General features: G+C 39.6%; 1 protein-coding gene across 1 annotated transcript in view; it reads right to left on the bottom strand.

Annotated features, from left to right (window-relative positions):
* ATR (ATR serine/threonine kinase) overlaps nt 1-23,747 on the bottom strand; it is a 79,661-nt gene that overhangs the window by 24,361 nt on the left and 31,553 nt on the right. The window contains exons 20-34 of the mRNA XM_008171483.4: nt 22,981-23,074; nt 21,573-21,698; nt 15,052-15,258; nt 13,519-13,632; nt 13,138-13,253; nt 12,535-12,655; nt 10,462-10,599; nt 7,425-7,632; nt 6,726-6,904; nt 5,543-5,707; nt 4,470-4,561; nt 3,523-3,614; nt 2,746-2,923; nt 587-763; nt 21-180 (exon numbers count right to left, since the gene is read on the bottom strand). Coding sequence (XP_008169705.2) covers nt 21-180; nt 587-763; nt 2,746-2,923; nt 3,523-3,614; nt 4,470-4,561; nt 5,543-5,707; nt 6,726-6,904; nt 7,425-7,632; nt 10,462-10,599; nt 12,535-12,655; nt 13,138-13,253; nt 13,519-13,632; nt 15,052-15,258; nt 21,573-21,698; nt 22,981-23,074 — 2,167 coding nt within the window. The remainder of the gene's footprint in view (nt 1-20; nt 181-586; nt 764-2,745; nt 2,924-3,522; nt 3,615-4,469; nt 4,562-5,542; nt 5,708-6,725; nt 6,905-7,424; nt 7,633-10,461; nt 10,600-12,534; nt 12,656-13,137; nt 13,254-13,518; nt 13,633-15,051; nt 15,259-21,572; nt 21,699-22,980; nt 23,075-23,747) is intronic.

The raw sequence follows: 23,747 nt of genomic DNA, 5'->3' as shown, positions 1-23,747 counted from the left end.
TTCATTTCTTTTTTGCTTACCTTGGACCACAGCCACTTTGCTCTTTCTATATACAGTTCAGATAGCGTGGATTCCCCAGCATTCAGAAGAGCATTGTATGCAGTTTGGTGATGACCAGCTTTTCTTGCAACTCTGGCACTCTGGAGCCAACATTCTCCAACTAGTTCACTGTAATCCTGTCTGTGGTGATTTTTTCCAAAACAAAGTTTCATTTATAAGTGCTGCCATTACAATCTCAAATACATATAATAATGTATTGAAATAAAACACAAATAGCTTAAACTGTTTATTACAAAGAAAGTCACTTTAAATAAACATTCATAATACTTTTATTCTCTGTTGTTTATCCCCCCTAAGTCTGGAAATAATTCTTTTTCCCTGCTGATCTCATCCTTTCTCACATGGAAAACACCGCTTTTGTCTTGTATTTGAAATTTAACAGGGCTGTTTTTGTTTATAATGTACATTTCAGTAGATTCTTACCATAACTCACTAATATGTGCAATACTACTACTACTGAAGAAGAGAAAAGCTAGTATTCGATTGATATGCAACATGGAAGGATAAGAAATAATCATAGCTTCACCTTTTATTGAGGCTAAGCAAAGCCCTTCTGAGTGCTAAGATGGGTTCTTTTGCTCTATAGGAGTTCTGTGTCATTTCTATACGAGCAATCCAGTTCAGAGACTCTTTACCAAGGTCACCATCCATTTGCTGAAACAATGGTATAATACTGTGTTCCAGTTCACACAGCATATGTAACCTATGGTGAAAGGATACGGAAATGTATTTTAGAAATTGTTTGCCATTTTCAGTTACATGCATCGTATGTTTAGCATTTGTCATTTCATTCCCAAAGCTGACCACATGAATAATCCAAAATACCATGCTTCCTTAAAAGAAAATACATCAAGAACATCTAAGTTAGTGAACTGGTCGTTGTTTTCTCACCACCTCCTCTCTGAACAATAGATAAACTGAGCTCAGAAGCAATGCAGTGTGCTAAGTATGGGCTCAATCCCGCATTCCTTCTTCAGACAAAACTCTCACTGACTTAAATGGCAAATTCACCTGAGTAATGAGTGCAATATTTTTAAAACAATTATAGCCATTTTCTTTTAGCAATAATTCTTATGAAAATATAGCACCACCATTAGAATAACTTTTATAGAAATGTTTCAGAGTAGCAGCCGTGTTAGTCTGTATCCGCAAAAAGAAGAACAGGAGGACTTGTGGCACCTTAGAGACTAACAAATTTATTAGAGCATAAGCTTTCCTTATAAGACTTTAACCTGTCTGGTCATTCAGTGACAGACCTGCGGGTGGCTATATTACAACAGAACTGAGCTAGCTTGATTATCACTTCAAAAGTTTGTTTTCTCTTAATTAATTGGCCTCTCAGAGGTGGTAAGACAACTCCCACCTGTTTATGCTCTCTGTCTGTGTGTATATATATCTCCTCAATATATGTTCCATTCTATATGCATCCGAAGAAGTGGGCTGTAGTCCACGAAAGCTTATGCTCTAATAAATTTGTTAGTCTCTAAGGTGCCACAAGTCCTCCTGTTCTTCTTTTTATAGAAATGGTAAAAGATCCTTGTCACTGTTGAAATTCCAAAGTTAAGAACTTAAATAGTTCTTATTTCTCATTAACTAGTAGACTAAGTTTGGAGAGTGTATAGCTGACGTGAGAATAATGACGAGATGAAGGCTTGTGAATAGTCAAGAGCAGGGGTCCCCAACGCGGTGCCCGCAGGCGCCATAGTGCCCGCCGAGGCGTCTAAGTGCGCCCACGTACTGGCTGGCGGACAAGCATCCGCTGAAATGCCGCCGAGAAGCAGCGTCATCCAGAGGTGTCGCCACCGAAAGGCTGCCGATTTTCGGCAGCATTTCAGCGACAACGCCTCTGAATGACGCTGCTTGTTGGTGGCATTTCGGCAGGGACGCCTACTGACATTGTCGCTTGTCGGCAGCATTTCGGCGGATGCTCATCCGCCGCCACAGTCCTCCATGGCTCATCATCTGGCACCTGCCAGACAAAAAAGGTTGGGGACGACTGGTCAAGAGCATTTGGAAATGTAGAATTCTTTTGAATGGCATCTTCCTATATAAGCATAAAACCTATCTGGTACATAAAACAGAATTTTTGTTTAAATTGAGTTGGCAAGCAAGTTAAAATGTATATTTTGCATGAAGCCACATGTCTTCATTGCCATGTGGAGGTATAGGATATAAAAAGATAATACTGAACCTTTTTCTTATGCAACTTCTACAGCATTTTAAGTTAAACTTCAGTTCAACTACACTAAACTGCCTTTAAAGGAAAATAATCTCTACTTGTGTTGAGTCTAGAAATGAAGGACCAAATTCTGCTCTCAGTTACAGATGTGTAAATATAAAATCTCACTGAAATTAGTGGAGTTAATACACTGGACTAAATTTCAGGTTTTAGCTGTAGTGTTTTTAGGGCAGGAATTGGTCTGAGGTGTTCATTTTCTGACATGCATATATGAATTCGCTTGCTGATTTTTTGATGAGAGTGCAACAAAGAAAAGTTATGAATATTTCCAAGGGAGATATAACACAAAATCTCAGTCAATCAGGAAAGGTTTGCAATTGGTATTGTATATGTGTCTGTTGTCAGAAAACACAAGACACCAATAGGTACAATGAGATACATGCATTTTAAAGTGAGTTATTTAGTCCTTGAACACAATGAAGTGGTATACAGAAGCCACAAAATACCTGATAATGTGTTCATATCCTCGCTGATAGGACCCTCTTTCAAAGCTTGCTGCTGAGAGGGGTACAATCTGCTCTGCTCGAACAACTTTCAGTGTCTCATAAAAAGCTGCTGTGTTTTTCTTTTTGGCTGCTAACAACAATTGTCCCAGTCTGACACTCCAAGTACTGGACTTCACATCTAGGGAACAAAGAATCAGAAACTGCATTTCATTAGCTGCTCAGGCAATACAGCATAGCCCATAGGTGCTGAAAGTAGGGGTGCACCCTCTGGCTTGAAGTGGTTTCCATTATATACTGGGCTTACAGTTTGGTTCAATGGCTCTCAGCACCCCCAACTACAAAAATTGTTACAGCATCCCTGTCATAGCCTGTCAATAATGTAACATTTGAGAAATGTTTAGTGGAAATTCTTCATCAAACAAACTTTCATCAGAATTGGTCCAAATAGATTTCAAAAAATTTATGACAACATCAAAAGGAGTACAACTTTAATATTTTATTATTCCCAAGAGATTTCAAGCAATTTGTGCCAATATGTGCTTTTAGAAATCCTATAGGTGGAATTTTCCGAGGAGCCTAAAGGGTGTTTGGCCTGAAGATCCCTTGAAAATTCCAGTCATAAAGGATCAGATAAATTTACAAAAACTGTAAAGTTAACACCAGCTGATATTTCACAGATCAAGAAATTTGCAACAAATGCCTTCTGGTTGAAGCTGGCCAAATTTGAACATATATAATTGCACAAAAATGTTCTCATTTTGACATCTAGTTTACTACCTGCAGCCAAATAATTTTCCAATAAATCCCAGTGTGTTAGTTTCCAGGCTGCCTCCACTCTATATGTGTTCAATTCAGATGTCCACTCCGGCCTATAAAAGTACACACAATCAGAACACAGTACAAAACCAGCCAGTGCTATAGCCATTATATTTTCTTGGCACAAAATGCATTAGTTCTACATTATATAAACTAATTAACTCTTAAACAGCAAAACCCCTATATTACTTGAAAATCAAAGGTATGTTAACTTGCTATGAATAACGTTAAGTAAAAAAAAAAGTGATCAATTTATAGTAATTTGAAATTGACATCCCATAAACTGAGTCTTCAAATAGTATATATACTTTACTAGGAACATATTTTATAATAAAAAAAAGAATGAACTTTCTGGTCAAAATTCACTACTGTGCAAGGAAAACTGTATATTGGGGAAAAAAAAACATAAAAGAAAGAACAAGTATGTGACAATCAACAATACGCTAACAATGAAGGATTCTTTTTTCCTTGAGTATCAGAGGGGTAGCCGTGTTAGTCTGAATCTGTAAAAAGCAACAGAGGGTCCTGTGGCACCTTTGAGACTAACAGAAGTACTGGGAGCATAAGCTTTCGTGGGTAAGAACCTCACTTCTTCAGATGCAAGACTTGCATCTGAAGAAGTGAGGTTCTTACCCACGAAAGCTTATGCTCCCAGTACTTCTGTTAGTCTCAAAGGTGCCACAGGACCCTCTGTTGCTTTTTTCCTTGAATAAATGAAAACATATCTATCTGCACTGAGTATTATACACAAAGGAAGTAGCAGTATTTCAGACAGTGTTGAAATCCTGAAGTTAGAGAAATTTTAAATGTTTTCATTTTGTCCATAAAATTCTATTTCCACACTTCTAGAAACACCTGCAGTATTAGAACTTTTTATTATTCAAACAGGGGTTGTATTAAATTATTACCTGTTGGCAAGCACTCCATTCACCTGAGTGATTACAGTAGATAACTGACCAAGACCTAACATGGACTTCACTACACCATGATAATGAATGATCTAGAAATGCAGATAGAATAGATCAAAATACACATTGCGTATAATCAAGAGATATCATATTGGTAGCTTCTGGGTGCATGTACATCAATTTTGTTTTTTTCATTATTCTTTTACATTTTTCTTGTTATGAATATGGAAAGAAAAAAGTTTAAATAATTAAATTATCACAGCTAAAAAGAATAACCAAATTCACACCAAAAAAATCAAATTTGGACAGAACTCCCTGGAAAAGAATCTCAGCTGATATTAGTAATTTCTAAGGTGTGTTTCAGAACAAAGTAAAACTCGTTTTTTAGTACATATGTTTGAGAACTGATAGGGAAAGTTGTGAACAATAATGTAACAAACTCACTGTCACGGAGTAATATACTCCTGTGGCCCAGCAACCCAGGGGCTAATGCGGGTACTGCCAGCCAAAGCTGACTGGCAGCCTCACAGCAGCTAGGAGAATAAAAGAGCTAGGAAGCAGAGAGGCAGGGCAGCTGCCAGAGGAGCAAGCAGGTGGAAGAGGAAAGCTTAAGGGCCCTCAATTGGAACCCAATGGAGTGGGCGGGCCTGGGTTCCCCAACTTATTTCTCAGAGACTTGAGAACTGAGGTTTCCAGACTCCGTGGGGACCAGGACCACATGACCCCACCAAGAATAAAGGAAAAATTCCTGCACCTCACTGGGACTCAGGCAAGGGGAACCGACTGACTCCCCTGCCATATCAAGCAAACTATGGTGCAATCCTGCATTTGGCCAAAGGGGCCACTGTTGCATCAACACACTCGCCCCCATACACATCTCAATTTCACTTTTAAATTAAAGGTGTTTGGAACCTAGAGAATGACTTGCTCCAGTTTGCCAAGTATTGTATATAATAACTCATATACAGTCATTGCAGCATTATAAATGTTCATATTTTACATATATATTCTAAGCCTCTATCATTATATTTTTTCACCTTTTTGTTGGATGATGAGTGTGACTTTCATTTTACCTGGTCAGATTCCAGCTGAATAGCCCTGTCATAACAAGCTGTGGCATCTCTCAGCAAACCAATGCTTTCATGTTCAAGGATTTGTTCTTTGAGAGATGGCTCTGCTTTCCGAATTGCGCTTACCCCAGCTACTCCATCTGGTTCATGCATAGCAGCATATAATTTCTTTTTTTGAACATGGAAAATATTACAATTGAAAACATAAATCAAACACAGTGGTTCAACTATAAAGGCCAACAACAAGACATTTGTATAATGTGTTAAGAATCAAGCATGTTACTTAACTGTCATGTAAAACTGCTCCAAAGCAGAGTTCTTAGTTACAAGTTATGACTCTAAGACATCACATAACTGAACAATAAAATCTTTAGACATCTTAGAAGATTTTGCTGGCCAAACTTCCACATGAACTTCAGTCATTCAGTCATTAATTTTCATATGTCTCAGTAACAACAATCTCATGTTACTGAATGGGTACCATATCAAATTTATTTGAAGCAACTTACACAAAGGATAAAATAAAGTACTGTATTATGCAGTAAGTTGTATAATACAGAGTTGCAAATGCATATGACTCTTACACATCACAGAATGAGTGTTCTAGATTATTTTTCAAATTAGGAACTCATTGGGCAACTTCAACCATGAGAAGAAATGAACTCTAACAGGAACTCAGCTAACATATAAGTTAACTATGCCGCTTGAAAATAATTCTTCATCTTTGTAATACACACGGTGTGCACTCTTCCTCTATTTTAGCATAAATTACTTCACTTTACAAAAAGATTTCATAATTGTAATATTTTATTTATGTAAATCATGATTAGCTTTTATTTATTTTAAAAAGAGGGGTCACGTTCATTGAAAGACAAAATTGCTCTTTTTTGAAAAAAGCCATTTTAGTGATAATTGTAGATTTTTATTTAATTTTCTTGTTTTCTTCTAATAAAGAGAAACCTCCTCCAGCTTATCACATAAACAGACATGATGAGCGGGGGAAACAACCCTTGCTACTTGAAGATAGGTAACTGTCTATTGATGCTTCAGACAGCAACAGCATAACCACATCTGCAATCTTTGAGAAAAGACAAAGGGAGGGGTAACCTTAAGTGTTGACAACTCTAAACATGGCCCACATCTGTTTTCATATTCATTTTAAATGAAATAAAAAATTAATTAAAACCTGCAAAAATCCAAGATGCTCCTGAATATTTTGTTTCTTTTCTGTGATGAATGATTCAAAGTGCATTACAGCCCTTGTGTATGCTTTAGAGCGAAAGGAAGCAGCAGCCAATGTATCCTGAGGTATGAGGTCTAGAAAACGTGTCACACTTTCATATTCTGCATAATCCTCACTTGATGCTATGGAATAAAACAGTTTAAGAAGTTTATCATCCAAGTTTCATTTATAAAGTTATCATTAAAGATTAAAGTTCAGTTCATCCATTACCCCAAGTTAATCATTTAATTAAGAATAAAGATTCTCTCTTCTATAAATATAATTTCTTAAAAGCAGTGTAGCTGCATGTTCTTAAGATTTTCAAGGCATCATATATAGATATATACATATATAAACTTAAGTGTCATAGAAGATTTCTAAAAATAAATTCAAGATAAAAGAAGAAGTCTTAGAACATCCGTTTCTTAATTTATGAATCCATAGGTTTCTCAAAATAGCAGCTAGAAAACACTATGAGGATGGCAAGGGGATACAGTGTTAGATTGCCAGTAGTATGGACTTAAGAAATCATAGCAATAGTCTAACACTATCTTGGCAGCGAAGTTCCATTCTTATGTGGTCCTAATTTGAAGGGACATGTCTAAATGTTTATTTTAAGAATACAAAATTCCTTTTATATACAATACAAAGAACATCACTAACCTTTCAGATCCCCTCTGTCTTTGCTTGACTTACTAACAGTTTTCTCAGCAATAAGCATCTGGAATTTATGTCTAGCCCATTGTGTTAGATGATCAAGCATGGAAAACACTGTCTGTGTACTTAGTTGACTCAGATCTGATGCACTATCCTGGAGTCTTCTAGTGGACAGGTCATCGTGTTTAAGAACAGCCATGATTTCTGCATACACCTACACAGAGGTTAATATGAAAAAAACCAAAACATTTTTAGTTTCATCATAAAGTCTGCAAAATATTAAGAGACAACAGATGAAACAGAGGTCAACCTAGAAATATTCAACATTGTAACAGCATTTGTTAAGTATTGGCAGTGTTTTTGGGGCAGTATAGAGTTCTTGCCCCAAGGGCCTAAAAACAGAAAAGAAAAGAAAAGAAAAGAAAAGAAAAGAAAAGAAAAGAAAAGAAAAGAAAAGAAAAGAAAAACCAATAAGTACTATACATGGAAAAAGACACAGGAAAGCATGGTGAAGCATTTTGAACAGCTTTATGAAGAACAGATTACTGTTCAGCTAAGTGTCTTCAGAATATAGGTAAGTAAATGGTGCTTCCATGCAAGTTAGACACACTCTAACTTAAGTAAAATGACTAACAAGATGACTATTGGTTAGTGGGATGGCTAATTTTAATTTTATTTTTGCTTTTATTGGGGTTAATGAAATGTTGCTAGATCTGTTGACCAAGACGTAAGTATGGATGTGTGAGAAAATATTCCCTTCCCAACGCCCCAAATACACACATACACATGAGGAATTTGGCAGTTTATAACAGAGAAAACAATGGAAGTTTCCCCAGAAATGGAACATGCAAGTAGGGACATCTTAATTAACTATAAGATTATAAAACATATTTAAGTCTGATTAATTTGCAATTCCCTTCTCAGAGTTTTGTAGGGCTGGAAGGGACCTAAAGAAGTCATCAAGTCCAGCCCCTGTATTGAGGCAGGACGAAGTAAACAAGACCATGCCTGACAGGTAGTTTGTCCAGCCTATCCTGAAAAACCTAGAATGATGGGGATTACACAACTTCCCTTGGAAGCCTATTCAACAGCTTTACTACTGTTATAGTTAGAAAGCTTTTCCTAATATCTAACCTAAGTCTCCCTTACTGCAGATTAAGCCAATTACTTCTTGCCCTGCCTTCAGTGGACATGGAGAACAACTGATCACAGCACTTTATAATACCCCTTAACATATTTGAAGACTTATCAGTTTTCTTTTCTCAAGACTAAACATGCCCAGTTTTCTTAACCTTTCCTCATAAATGTAAATCATTTATAATTTTTGGTGCTCTCCTCTGGACTCCCTCCAATTTGTCCACATCTTTCATAAAGTGGACACAGTGCTCCAGCTGAGACCTCACCACTGCAGAGTAGACTGGGATAATTACCTCCCGTGTCTGACATACAACAATCTTATTACTACACCCCAGAATATTAGCCTTTTTCACAACTACATCACATTGTTGACTCATATTCAATTTGTGATCCACTCTAACACCTAGAACTTTTTTAGCACTACTACTACTTAGCGATTTATTTGCCATTTTCTAGTTGTGCATTTGATTTTTCCTTCCTAAGCGTAGTACTATGTACTTGTCTTTACTGAATTTCATCTTGTTGAATTCAGACCAATTTGTCAAGGTCATTTTGAATACTAATCCTGTCCTCTGTGCTTGCAATCCCTTCCTGCTTGGTGTCATCTGCAAACTTTAGAAGCATACTTTCCTCTGTTATCCAAGTCATTAATGAAAATACTGAATAGTACCAGACCCAGGACTGATCCTGGTGGGACACCACTATATATGTCCTCCCAGTTTGACAACAAACCATTGATAATGACTCTTTGAGTATGGCCTCTCAACCAGTTGTGCACCCACCTAATAATAATTTAATCTAGACCACATTTCTCTAGCTTGCTTATGAGAATGTTATGTGGGATAGTGTCAAAAGCCTCACTAAAATCAAGATACATCAGGTCTACTGCTTCCTCCCATCCATTAGGCCAGTACCCTGTCAAAGAAGAAAATTAGTTTGGTTTGGCATGATTTGTTTTTGAGAAATGCTGGCCACTCCTTATAATCCCACTATCCTCCACATGCTTACAAACAGATTGTTTAAAAATTTGTTCCAATATCTTTCCAGGTATCAAAGTTAGGCTGACTGGTCTACAATTCCCCGGGTCCTCTCTGTTTCTCTTTTTAAAGATAGATACTATGTTTGCTGTTCTCCAGGCCTCTGGGACCTCACCTGTCCTCCAGTTCTCAAACATAAATGCTAATGGTTCCAAGATTGCTTCAGCTAGTTCCTTAAGTACCCTGGCATGAATTTCATCAACTTAAATGCAACTAACTTTTCTAAATATTCTTTAACCTGTTCTATTTTGGCTTGCATGCCTTCCCTCTTCAACATATTCTACAGCAATATTAAAGGCCAGATTCATTCTCCAGTTTCTCTCAGGAAAACCCAAAACCGCACGCACAGAAATGGAACCCAGCCTGTGGGCTCCTAATAACAAGAAGTCCACACAGAAAGGTTGTGGCACAAAACATGCATGAACTCTGCTCTACAGGGGGACTTGTGCTCAACCAGCTTTTCCCCTAAAATGGAAGTCATGGTCAGGTCAGGGGAAATTAGAGGACAGAGCACCCTGAAGATGCACCAATCCAATTTATTGCCTGGGCAGGGTGTGGAATGCCTATTTCCTCCTTCTACAACTCTAGTGATGCTATTGCTGCTCTATTTGGATACATAGCCTCCCCGCTTCTGAGGTCAAAGCACAGTAGACTACTCAGAGGAAATAGTTTCTCTGTAGAGCTGATGCACCACCTATCAGCAGTAACTTTTAAGACTTACTCAAAGCCTGGCTGAACATTTATATTATTAATACAGAAGAGTGTTAAATACCTATATATTGTTTCCTTATATTGAGCCCTTCAAATATACTGCTATGCTGCTTCAATTTTAATTCTTATGAAGAATGTACAGGAAAACATCATCTCACCTCCTGTTGGTCCTCCTGATTGCATCCCAATAAAACATAGACAAGAATGTGTGGAAGAAGGTAGATCGTCACTTTGAAGTCATTTTTCATCATAATACTGCAGCAGCTGAAGACTTTGCTGGCAAGATCATGTCGCACCTGTAACAAAAATTGTATTTTTCAGGAAGAGTGTTTTTTGTAGGTAAAACGTATGTGGCTAGCAGAATTGTTGAAAGTTTTAGACAACATATAAAAATACAGTTTTTGTTACTGCTGAAGATAAACTATCCCATCCAATTTATTGGTACCTGATACACTCAGTCCAACGAACCATAAACAGATCATCAGACTTATACTTACAAAAGTGAGGGACTATCGTATGTGGGAGCTATGGATATAGGGAGGGAAATACATCAGCATTGCTACTGTCTGAACGTTTTCAGGATTGGCACACTAGTATTAGCGTGCCATTGTGGAGTTGTGTCTACAAAGAATTTCTGGAGAGCGGGGCTCTTCACGCAGCCATAAGTAGAACCCCTTCCTCTGTCCTACAAAGATGCCAAGGGAATGGGGATATAAATTGTGATAGACCCAGGCCAGTTGGGAACAGCAGAGTAGTAGAAGGCAGATATACTGGCCACTGGATAAGCAGTTTTCAGTTCCCTGACTGACCAAAGCAGGGGCTGCTCCTGGCTAGGGTGGACACATGACCCCAATTAACCTGCAAAGAGTCAGTTGAGGCTGTTAAGCACCTGACTCTAATTAAGGCCCCTCTGATACTACAAAAGGGCTCACTCCAGTCAGGTCAAAGAGAGTCAGGGGAGAGGAAGTGTGGCTGAAGGGCTGGGTAATGCAGACACCCTGAAACCACTGGAAAGGGAGCCCTAAGGTAAGGGTGAAGAAGATGTTGAGAGAGAGAAGCGGGGAAGCTGTAGGGAAGAGGCCCAGGGAAATGTAGCAACTCTGGCAGTAAAAGGTCAGTTGCCAACAGCTGCTGCCAGTAGGGTCCCCGGGCCGGAACCTGGAGTAGAGGCCGGGCCTGGGTTCCCCCCAACCTGCCACTACAAAAACACCTCCTGGGAAGGGAAGACAGGCCCCTGTCAGGACAGGAGACTCAACTGTTCTTGAATAAGCCTGTAGGGAAAACAGCGATTGTGGGAGTTCTCTCACCAACCTCCTTGCTGGCTTATGATGAAAAGGGCTCAGTAGACTGTACCCTGGCCCTAAAGAGAGAGAAGGGCTATGTGGAGAGTTGCAGTGAGCCTCTGATGCTAGCATAAACCGCCTGGAAGTGCAGGATCCACGGGGATAAAGTCGGAGGTCTGCCACAAAATCTATTCATACTTTTGTCAGCAGAAAAAGCCACTGTAGCTGGTGAGTTAGGGTGGCTCCCTTTTAGTGTGGTTCATTTAAAAACAAAGTTTTGAATGTATCACCTACATATGATGGCATGGGGGTGGGTGGGAAAAGGAGGACAACGTAGATGGTTTCTATGTGCTGGGATTGTGTAACTACAGGGATATGAAAATTGTGACAGGCTTCCTTCCCTACATTTCTGAGAAGGAGATTTGAGGTTTATATCTTATCTCAGAAACACCTGAGATATTAGTGATCCTGGCAACTAATAACATATTTTACATTTTTAGTTTTCTAAAATCTACAGAGAGGTGTTAAGATCTTGTTAAAGCCAACAGCTTGAAAGAATCTTAACTATGGTGCTGCCAATATGCCTCCACAACAAGTGACAGACCTAGAAACAAAAAGTTCATATTATACATAAGGACTGTGGATGGTTATATGGGTGTGCCTTGGTGATACAAAAAGTGCTGTAATTTGTGCTAAAACCATGCCTGTAATCAAAAAGGCCAGTCCCTCAAAGGGCCAAGTATCCTTAGCCTCTAGTGATTGCAATGGATGTTAAGCGTACCAAGTATCTCATCGAATTGGGCCTAAGTGAGATTTTTGCCCATAGTTTTTTCCTCATTTCTTTAACAGACAGGATTTGATGAAGACTAAATATACGCCACACACATTTGTATACTATCTCACCAGTTATCTTTTCATTCAAATGCATATAGCACACATTGCAATTACCTTTGTTATAAGATAACCTGCCCAGGTTGCTGACCACTCTGCAAAATTGTTGCCTAATTTGCTTAAGTAAATTGGCTTCTTCATCTTAGACCAGTTTACAGCCTTCTGGTAACTCTTGTATCTGTAATTTTAAAATCCAAGTTTAGTAAACAGGTACTGTTTTCCTATGTGGAAGAAAGGACACAGTCCACAAGTAACCAGGAAAGAGTTTAAGTTAGCTTCTATGTTTTTGTAAGGATCAAAAAATCTCAAGCATACAGTATGTAAAAAAGCTAGACTCCGATTGGAGGTCATACCTGTACTTTAATGAAAAACAGAGATAGGGATGATTTCATGGCAGTTTTAAAATCTCACTCTGAGGACAAACTGCCAGGCCTGAATGTGTTATCTGTGCACAGAATATTTTTCTTTGTGATTTGCAAGTCACTGAAGGATTTAAATAGTCAAGTGAGAGACAAGTCAGCATTATGCAGAAAGAATAGGGCTATATTTGAGTTTTATACCTATGCACACTCTTCAAGGGAAGTTGGCAAGAGTGGCATGCACATAAACAAAACCAAATTATTGCTAACTTGGAGAAAGATTTATTTCAATGACACATACCGTGTATTTAAGTGAGGTTCCAGTATTTCTTGAACATGCTCAGGAAACCTCCTCCAAAGCCTGGAGCCTGGACAGTCAGTGTTTGTCTCTCTACAGTCATAGATGGCTAGTAATTCCTAAAAATGTATTAACAGAAATACCATCTTTAAAACTGCAAATTACTCAAAATTCTAGTAGCCATATGGGATTTGAGGAGTTAAAAACTCTTACAGTATCCTGAATCACATACTAAGCCCACCAATATTTTAAGTGAAATATTAGAAAGGTCAAATATATAAATATGTTCCTTAAAAATATTTGTTGTACAGATTCTGCATTTCAGTGCAACAAAGAAAAAATTCAATAATAAAAACAAATGATCTAACAAACATGCTGCCTTACCTGAATGGCATACGCTGCAGAATCTTGAGCACGAACATTATCCGCATAAGCCATGAATGCTCTGGTTAGTTCCATTAATAATCCATGGCCAAAATTTGGGTCCTCCACTCCAGCCTCAGTAACAAACAAAAAATCAAATTTATTTAAGAGGCTGGCTACTGGCTCAAGAAAGAACTTTAGTCTATCACCTTTGGAGCCCGGTTTCAAATTGGGGTTAGATGAGAAAGGAGGCTGATGTTTGATATCTGGCCCACAATTCAGATTCACTTTCAAAGGGACCTGGGGACCTAACTCACTTAGACCCTTTAGAAAATCCCAATTTGAAGGAAAAAAGCTCTATGCAATATACAGTGAGAGTAAATTTTCAATTTCTGTGGAAATGGATTGAAAATTAATTGGCGCATGGTTTTAATCCCAAACTCTACACGTCACAAGACTACCACAATACTGACAGACTTGCGAGTCTCTATGAAACAGCCCCAAGTTTGGAATAGCAGGCATGTTCAGAACTGAGGTATTTTGAGAAAGTTTTGGTGACTGTTGCCCACACCATGACTAACTCAAGCCAGTACTATTAGTCCTTCACTTCCATGAGCAGTAAATTCACTTTCAATTCATGGTCAAATCCTGAAAGGTGCAGAACATCTACTGAGCTTTTGCCACACCCAATGATTTCAGCAACTCTTAGGGTTTAGCCCTAACTGAAATGCTTGAACAATTCCTAACAAATGGCATTAGTCATTACAAAATATAGCACAAATCAAAATCTTTATTCATGGAAGTGAGTTACTGACAAAGAAAGAAGGCTACTGCTATCCATACTTGAGATATTTCTGTACAAGTAACTTTCACAATTGCTGTCTGCACTGTTTAGCTCTAGACAGCTAGGAGCTTAATTTTCAGGAAATTTCTCCACCCACAAATTATGTATTTTATAATGAAGACATTCATAGTTAAACAAACCCATACACTCCATGTCATTCTACTTCCATTAAACCACATTATTTATTTCAAATGTTCATCCACATTCTCCACTGGTCTCATATTTAGACATAAATTTTACAAAATGGTGCCTAGGGACTGAGCCTCATGACTCCAATTAAGGTTACCCAGAGCTGCACAGCTATGTCCCTGCGTAATACTTTATAAATGCATCCTTCGGAGTTGAAGCATAACAGTTTTCTGACACTCAGAAATGTTTACATGTATAATGAAACGCCAGTGTCACTAATTTGAAAAAGTATCCAAGTTTTGTTTTTAATTGAATTATAAACTGATTTAGTCTCTCAAGAACTCTTTTTTTAAATGTCTTAAACAGAGCATTTTGTGGAACCACCAGGGATGAGTATTGAGATTCGCTTACCCTAAGTCAATTACCAGCTTTTAATAAAACTTGATGCTTTCAATTTGTGCCATTCTGCAACATTTTACTACCCAACCAACTATTTAATACAATACAACATTTCTCTTCTGACTGCAGTTTCAAAAGTTCACAGTATCATATGATAGAAACTCCAATGTAATACTCCTTACCACAAATGTAAAATTATTTCCTTGGGTTTCACTTGTTGAAAAGTCCAGTCTACCTGGATCTATGGCTCCCAGCTCACCTAAACATTCTCCACAAAGCAGTCGGGCTTGAGAGTTTGCATCCTGACAGCCAATTAAAAGCACAGTTACTAACTGGGAGATGACTGGCTCCACAGTTTCACTGTCTGTTGCATATTTTATCAATTTTTCCTAAGAAATTGAAAGAGGAACAGAAAGAAAACAAATAATCAATTATAAGTGTGGATATAGCAAAGTTTATCTTATGGAGAAACAACAGTAAAAGATCATCTTTCCTCCATATTTCACCATCCCATAACCCTTATGTTTGTCATCTCCTGCCTGTCCTGTTTAATTTACGGCTCAATTCTTGCATCGTCTACCTGCACTGCTTACTCACATTAGAAGTAAATGGTGGTACTCATGAGAATAAGGGACACAGGATCTGGCCCTCAGTTTGTCTCCTACTCGAGAAGTCTTGCATTATCTATAAAGAATCGCACACTTCTATGGTACTGTAGAAACAAAAATTTGATTTGTGGGGACTAGGACATGGAGCCTGGTTCCAATACATTAAACAAAACCGATATTGTCCCACACATTACTTTAAACCTTATTCTTATCTATTTAATTTTGTTAAATAACTTGTTAATCACACAACTGCACATAATTACAGGAAGGATTTGTCCTAATGAGAAATAACACAGCACAATATTCCGCCACAAAAGAGAGCTAATCTGACAGCCGTTTATTAATGTATCAACACAACAAAAGTCATAACACACAAGGACAACTTACAATCTCTTATCTGGCTTCTTAAATTAGAGGAAATGCCTTGATATTACTCATGCCCATCTGTAAATAGTTCTGGCATTAGTGAGTTCATATGGATGAGAGAATGTATTCCCATCAACCACTTTGTAACTATACTTGTGCACAATATGGTTGAGTTAGAAAATGCAGCAAAGGGCTGAAGTGTTAAATGCCGCCTTTGTTTCAGTTTTCACCAAAAAGGTTTGTAGTAAACGAATGACAAACATAAAACAGGTAGGCTCTGAGGCTAAAATAGGGAAATAACAAGTTAAGAATTACTTAAAGCAGGGGTTCTCAACCTTTTTCTTTCTGAGGCCCCCTAACATGCTATAAAAACTCCACAGCCCAACTGTGCCACATCAACGGTCTTTCTACATATAAAACCAGGGCCGGTGTTAAGGGGTAGCAAGCTGGGCAAGTGCTGACTTAAGCTATGGTGGTGGTCTGCACTAGAAAATTACATTGTTTTAACTACAGCACTTGGGGCTTGAAAATCCACATCCTGGAGCAGCATAGTTAAGCTGGTTTAAGTCTCTGTGTAGACAGTACTAGGTTGATGGAAGAATTCTTTCGTCAAATTAGCTACCATCTCTCAGGGAGGTTGATTACCTACGCTGACAGGAGAACCTCTCCTTTCAGCCTTGGAAGTATCTATTCTGAAGCACTACTGTGGCACAGCTACAGCGGCGCTGTTGTAGCGTTGAAGAATAGACATACCTTATGCTGATGGGAGGGTTCTCCTATCACTGTAGTAAAGAATTCTTCCATCAGCCTAGCGCTGCCTACTTTAGGACGTATGTTGGCTTAACTACATTGCTCAGAGGACATAGCTGAATCCATCAAAGATTCTAATATAGACCAGCAATTAGTCAAGTTAGATGTCTTTAAGTTGGCAGGGGCTGATGAAATACATCCTAGAATACTCAAGGAACAAGCTGAAGAGATTGCTGAGCCATTAGTGAGTATCTTTGAAAATTCATGAAGGACCGAAGAGATCCCAGAAGACTGGAAAAGGGCAAATATCTATAAAAAGGGAGGAAAGGACAACCCAGGGAATTTAGACCAGTCAGCTTAACTTTCATACCCAAAAATGGAGAGAATAATCAAACAATCAATTTATAAGCACCTAGAAGATAAGGTGATAAGTAACAGTTAACATGAATTTGCTAAGAACAAATAATGCAAAACCAAGCTAGTATCGTTTTTTGACAGGGTAACAAGCCTTGTGGATGGGGGAAAGCAGCAGATGTGGTATATCTTACATTAGTAAGGTTTTTGACACTGTCTCACATGACCTTTTCACAAGCAAACTAGAGAAATATAGCCTAGACAAACCTACTATAAGGTGGGTGCACAACTGGTTGGAAAACATACTCAGAGTAGTTACCAATGGTTTACAGTCAAGCTGGAAGGGCATATAGAATGGGGTCCCGCAGGGATCCGTCCTGGGTCAAGTTCTATTCAATATCTTCATAAATGATTTGGATAATGGCTGAGAGAGTACGTTTAGTTTGTGGACAACGCCAAGCTGTTAGAATACGCAAGTGCTTTGGAAGTCATGATTAGAATTCAAAATGATCTGATAAGTCGAACGTTGGACACTACTTGAGTCTTTGACTGACTGACTAGCCAGTCGTCTAGATAAGGGTAGACCTATGCCCCTAACCTCCTCAGAAAAGCCGCCACTTCCACCATACATTTTGTGAACATCCGCAGAGCTACAGACAGGCCAAATGGGAGGACCGTGAATTGGTAGTGTGAGTGGTTCACTACGAATCCGAAGAACCTTCTGTGTCCTTGATATATCGATACATGAAAACAGGCACTCTTAAATTGAGGGCGGCATACCAGTCTCTGGGATCCAGTAAGGGGATAATGGATGCCAGTGTGACCATGCAGAACTTAAGAAAATAAAGATAGTTGTTTAGCTGATGCAGATCTAAAATTAGTTTGAGACCTCCCTGGGCTTTTGGGATTAGGAAATAATGGGAGGAGATCCCCTTCGCTCTTAACATTCTGCAGAACCTCTTCCACTGCTCTCATATGAAGGAGAAATTAAACCTCCTGGACCAGAAGCTCTTTGTGAAAGGGGTCCCTGAGGAGGCATGGGGAGGAAGGCTGAGAAGGAGGGGTAGAAATAAAATGGAGGGTGTATCCACTTCCATCGTGCTCAACACCCAACAGTCCGTGGTGATATGACCATGAACTGAGGAAAAGGAAAAGGCGGTTTGCAAATAAAGGAGAAACAGGGTCTGGAATCACAGAAACTGGTATGGTGTCCTCGAGTGTCCCATTAAAATGCCTGCTTAGAACCCCAGGCATTGATGTCGAAGTAGAAGGGGGTGGTGGCCTATGCCTTAAACCCCTGCTTCTCCTGATGGGCAGCTGGGACAGAGTAATGGAGGGGCTGTTGAGGCCTGTAGTGCTTCCTTGAAGGAGCTAGGGTGTACAATCCAAGGGACTTAAGAGTTGTTTTTAAGTCTTTTAGACTTTCGCATCAGTCTGTTCTGAAAAAAGTGAAGCTCCTTCGAAAGGCAGGTCTTGAAGTGTCTGCTGGACCTCCTGCAGGAGTCCCAAGGACTGTACCCATGAACTCCTGCGCATGGCAACCGTTTAAATCATGAACCTGGCTGCTGAGTCAGTTGCATCCAAAGCAGTTTGTAAAGAAGCCCTCACGACCGATTTTTTTCCTAATCCACTAGCAAGGAGAACTCTTGCCTGGTCTCTTGTGGGAGTAAGTCCTTGAATTTCTGCAGAGAGTCCCACATGTCAAAATCATACCTCCCCAGCAGCATCTGCTAGTTTGCAATTCAGAGTTGTAACCCCCTCTCCCCCCAGTAAAATAAACTTTCCTACCAAACAAGTATAATTTCTATGAGTCTTTTGATTTTGGGATTGCACCCTGATGACCTTGTCTCTCTCTCTTTCTTTCTCTCTCTCTCTCTCTCGCATTGGCAGCAGATACCACCAGGGATTAAGGGAAGGAGGGGAAGATATAGGTATAAAGAAACTCATAACCGTGGGTGGGAATAAAGTATTTTCGTTCAGCCCTTTTTGAAGTGAGGGGAGGGATTCAGGGGTCTGCTTCAAGGGTCCATAATGTCTTCACTGAGAGGCAGGGCTACTTTTGAAGAACCTGCTGCAGCTAAAATGTCAACTAAGCTATGGTAGGATTCTTTCCCTATCTCCACCTGTATGCCCAGATTTAAGGCCACCCTCTTCAACAACTCTTGGGGAGCTTTATAGTCACCTGAGAGAGGCAACATACCCCCTCCTGAGACCACCTCATCTAGAGAAGAGGAGGCGGCCAGCACTGGCCGTGGAAGCTCTTCCTCTCTTTCTGCATCAGCTGATCCTGTTGAGCAGGCTCTTGCTGTTCAGTACTGGACTCGGTACCAGAATCCAGATCACATGGTGCCCAATGGGACAACGCCGCCCTTCTTTCCAAGGCCACCAAACAGGAGCGTCTGGAATAAGTCTTGGAAACCTGAGGAAAACCCCACAGGTTCCAAAAGGGCCAATGGACTGGTGTAGGTCCCCAGTGAGCTCCTGGCCAACCACTTGACGGTACTCCTGTGCCCGGGACCATAAATAGGTGGAAATGCCTGGAAGAGTGGAGAAGAGCAGTTCTTTGGATGGAAGGAGTAAGACCCAATCTCCAACTCAGAAGATGATGAGTCTCTGCCTGGTGACCACTGTGGTGCTACTCCCCCCGGTGCTAGAGATCAGTGCCATGGTAGAGATGTCCACACTGTGGCAAGCATTGCTGGTTTCCTTTTTGATGGTTCAGAAAGGCACAGTACCGAACTATGGAAGAATCCCAGCGGGTTCCCTCCTGTCCACCAATAACATTGACTTCTGTACTGCCGGCAATACCGATACTGACAGCTAGTGAAGGTCTCTGGCAGCAGCAAACGCCTCCAGTGTGGTCGGTATCGAGACAGTATTAGTACCTCGCTGTGCCACAGATGTGGACAGCTCTTCCTGTACTGGATTTGAGAGTGTCTGCATAGGTGCTGGCATCAATGGTGACAACTTCTGTGGTGCTGAAGTAGAGAAGTGTTTTGGCTGAGATCAAGCTCTACTCTGATCCCCATGCCTGGCAGTCTTCAGTGCCAGGGATCACTCCTTTCGGCCGGCTGTTTCTTATGCCTTTTTCTATGCACTGGTGATAGTGATCGGTGCTGAGACTCTGGTACAGTAGGAGGAGCACCTCTTACCGAGGCACTCGGTGCCGAGTCTGACTGGTCTGGCTCCGATAAAGGTCTCAGTGCCACTGCCATGAGCAGCCTTCTTTCTGCGAGGCTTAAAGTCCTTGTAGATTTGGCAACAGTCCTCAATATGAGCTTCTCCCAGGCACTTTAAGCAGCTTGAGTGCAGATTGTTCAGGGGCATAGCCTTGTGGAAGAAGGCGTAAGGCTTGGTGACCAAGGCACGCCTTGGCACCAGGGAATAGACAAGAATTCCGCAAAAACCTGAAATTACGGTACTTCACTAAAACGAGCTAAAACGAACTACAACTATGTTTAGAAAGAAGATAACTACTACCACTGAGAGATCCTTGCTTTTGCAAGCTAGCAGTGCCAGCAACTGTAACAAGCAGTAAAAAGGAACTGAAAGGGCGTAGGTGCTTTATACCAACACACGGCAGCAAAGGATGGTCAAACTGCCCCTATGGGTACCACTGAAGGAAGAATTTCTGGCATCTGTGCTCGGGACATGCACATGTGCAATCACTTGAAGAAGAAAATTGGGTTTGTTTAGTCGAAGGAGAAGACTGAGGGGTGGGGGGACATGATAACAGTCTTCAAATATATAAAAGGTTGTTATAAAGAGCAGGAGGATAAAATTGTTGTCCTTAACCACTGAGGAGATGACAAGAAGTAATGTGCTTAAATTGCAGCAAGGGAGATTTAGATTACACATTAGGAAAAATTTCCCATCTGTAAGGATAGTTAAGCACTGGAACAAATTACCTAGGGAGGTTGTGGATTCTCTGTCATTGGAGGCTTTTAAAACGAGGTTAGACACACACCTGTCAGGGATGGACTAGATAATGCTTAATCCTGCCTTAGTGCAGGGGATGGACTTGATGACCTATCGAGGCCCCATTCAGCCCTACATTTCTATGGTTCTACGATAAACCCAGGAGCAGATACCTTCAGATTAGGTTTTAAGAAAACTTTTTCTTACAGAAAAAAGAAAATCTACATTTGAGAGTCTGCAATTGATGCTGGTTGATGATGGATTTGTTAATGCAGCCTGCTAAACCAGAAAATGCTTTAACAGAGAACAAAAAATAGCAGATTACTTTTCCCAGTAACAGTCCCATTACAAAATCCCTCTTCAGTTCTGGATTGACTTATTTCTTGCAATGCTGGGCTAGCACTAGAGGAAGAGAACGTGTTTACTTCTGAACTGCTCATTCAGTTCTGATTCAGCAAGGATCCCACATAAAAAGTAGGGTTTGAAAACCCTGTTAAAAGAGAAGGTTAGATGGGAACCTACCACCTCACCCATTCTGAAGTCAAAGGACATCTATACGGGTAAACTGAGAACACAAAGACACCTCATCTACCTTGCTGCTTATTGTAAGAGAAAACAGCATCCCAAGATAAAGGAAAATGATACTGTTGGTCCAGACAGTATCACAGTTCATCTTTAACTGCATTCATCATAACAGCTTTTTATACCTGATTTCTATACAAGGTTTCCTTCAGACTGGTCAGTGCGTGGATTCGAACATCTACATTCTCATGCTGAATAGCTTTCATGGATAGCTGAAGTGTTGGCTGCAGGTCAGTGCTTTTGGAGGACTCCTGAACAAAAATACACAGCGTATAGCACAATGATTAACCACATCAGGAACATGGTTAAAATCTTCAAACACCTCAAAAACATGAGAAAATACACATCAGCCACCTTTTAAAGTAGAAGTCTCCTGAACCCATATCCATACCCATAATTTTTTGTTTGCTCACAGTGGGAGGAAAACATATTTAAATTAATTTTGTTCTCATAGAAGGTGTCATATTGACAGAAGGTTTTTAGTTTTATTTTCTTTCAATTTAGAACACTAAAGAGTTCCCATACACAGGCCCTGAGCACCCTGCCAAGAATTTAACATTACCAAATGAAATACTATTTATTTTAATCAGTTCACTACTCCTACCAAACAGTAACTCTTCATACAGGTATTTCTTCCCGACACACACACACGCACACGCACACGCGCACACCTTGTAATGCCTTTCCAAGGCAAGGCAAAAGAAATAGGCCCTGCACTGTGCCCTGCAAATAACAAATTTGGGCTATTTTGGATCAAGGGCAAAAGGGCATTCCAAAAAGCAATGGTTTTCTTCATAGTATTCAGCATTATAAGATGATATATTATAGGGACCAGTTTAGGATTTCATATTCTGAAATATGATAGTATTTGGTAGTTTTTCTAACGGGATATTCATTGTTAAAAGCTAAGCTGGTAAGGAGTGAAGTGTTTAAGATTATGAAGAATATTAAATAAAGCACATACGATACAGGGAAGTCAAAAATTATAGAAATGTTAACTCTTACACTACTCTGGGAGTGTAATGTGTCAATGAGAATCTGGCTCTATTGCGTGATACACATTACCAAGTTTTCCTTTATCTGTATAAGTATTATCTCCATTGTATAGCTGGGCAAGTAACTTAACTTCAGTTTCCACAACATCATATAGAGAATCGTGGCAGAGCTAGGAACTGAATCCAATAGTCTATCTCTGTTTCCAGTCTCCTTCACTGACCAAAGGATAATGCTTCATTTCAATTAGGAAATGTACACATGCATATATCTAGATTTTTACCCTATTAGCCTGCCATTTTGTGAACACACATTCTCTTCAAAGAGAAGCACAATGGTTGAGATTTTCAAAACAGTAAGGGATTTAGAGACACATCTTCCATTACATTAAAATTAAGTGAAAATGTGTTGGCTAAATCCCCTAGATTGCTTTAAAAATCTCACCCATAATATATTATCAGTATAACATACAATACTATAGTGCCACATCTGGGTTTACATCATTAATTCTTTTGGTACATAAAAATATTAAAGCTGTACCTTTCTATATTCCTGAAGGACAATTTGAATTTCTTTCAGTTCAGGATGGTCAGGAAGAAAATATATTTCATGAAGAAAGTCTTGTACTGCATCTCTAATAATGTGTTGTTGTTTTTAAAATAAATATTACAAAGATAAAGAAATTAGTACAAATTAAATTTGGGTCACAAAATCTTACAAGGCTATCAAAATAAAGTAATAAAATGTAGTAACAATAGAAGAACAGAGCTTTGGTGAAAAATAGGATAAAATGCATTCAATATGTTAGAAATAAGATTTCATTTAATTAGTTAACCTAATTTAAAAAAAAATGACTTCTCTGGCTACTGGACTTTATCTGAAATAAGTGTTCTTTCCCCCTCCCATAATCAACTTGGTCTCTTAAAAGACAATTCTTTCCAACCGTGGGAGCATTTTAGCTTCTCCATCCATCACTCAATCCCTCTCGAGGTACGTCTACACTGCAGCTGGGACCATGCTTCTCAGCTCGGGTAGACAGACACGCTAGCTCTGCTTAAACTAGTGTGCTACATATAGCTGTGTAGCCAGCGGTAGCATGGGCAGTGGCTCAGGCTAGCTGCTTCAGTGTGTACCCAAAACAACTAGGCAGGTGTGTATTCAGGCAGCTAGCCTGAGGTGCCATCTGTGCTACCCCTGACCACGCTGCTACATTTAGAAAAATAGCTCAAGCAGAGCTAACGCTCGCCTGTTCACTCAAGCGGGGAACAACATTCCCAGCTGCAGTGTAGATATTCCCTCAGAGAGGT

This window comes from Chrysemys picta, chromosome 9 (assembly GCF_011386835.1).
Source record: "Chrysemys picta bellii isolate R12L10 chromosome 9, ASM1138683v2, whole genome shotgun sequence".
Classification (NCBI taxonomy): domain Eukaryota; kingdom Metazoa; phylum Chordata; order Testudines; family Emydidae; genus Chrysemys; species Chrysemys picta.
The sequence above is the reverse complement of the archived record's forward strand: the minus strand, read 5'-3'. Positions and strand labels throughout refer to the sequence as shown.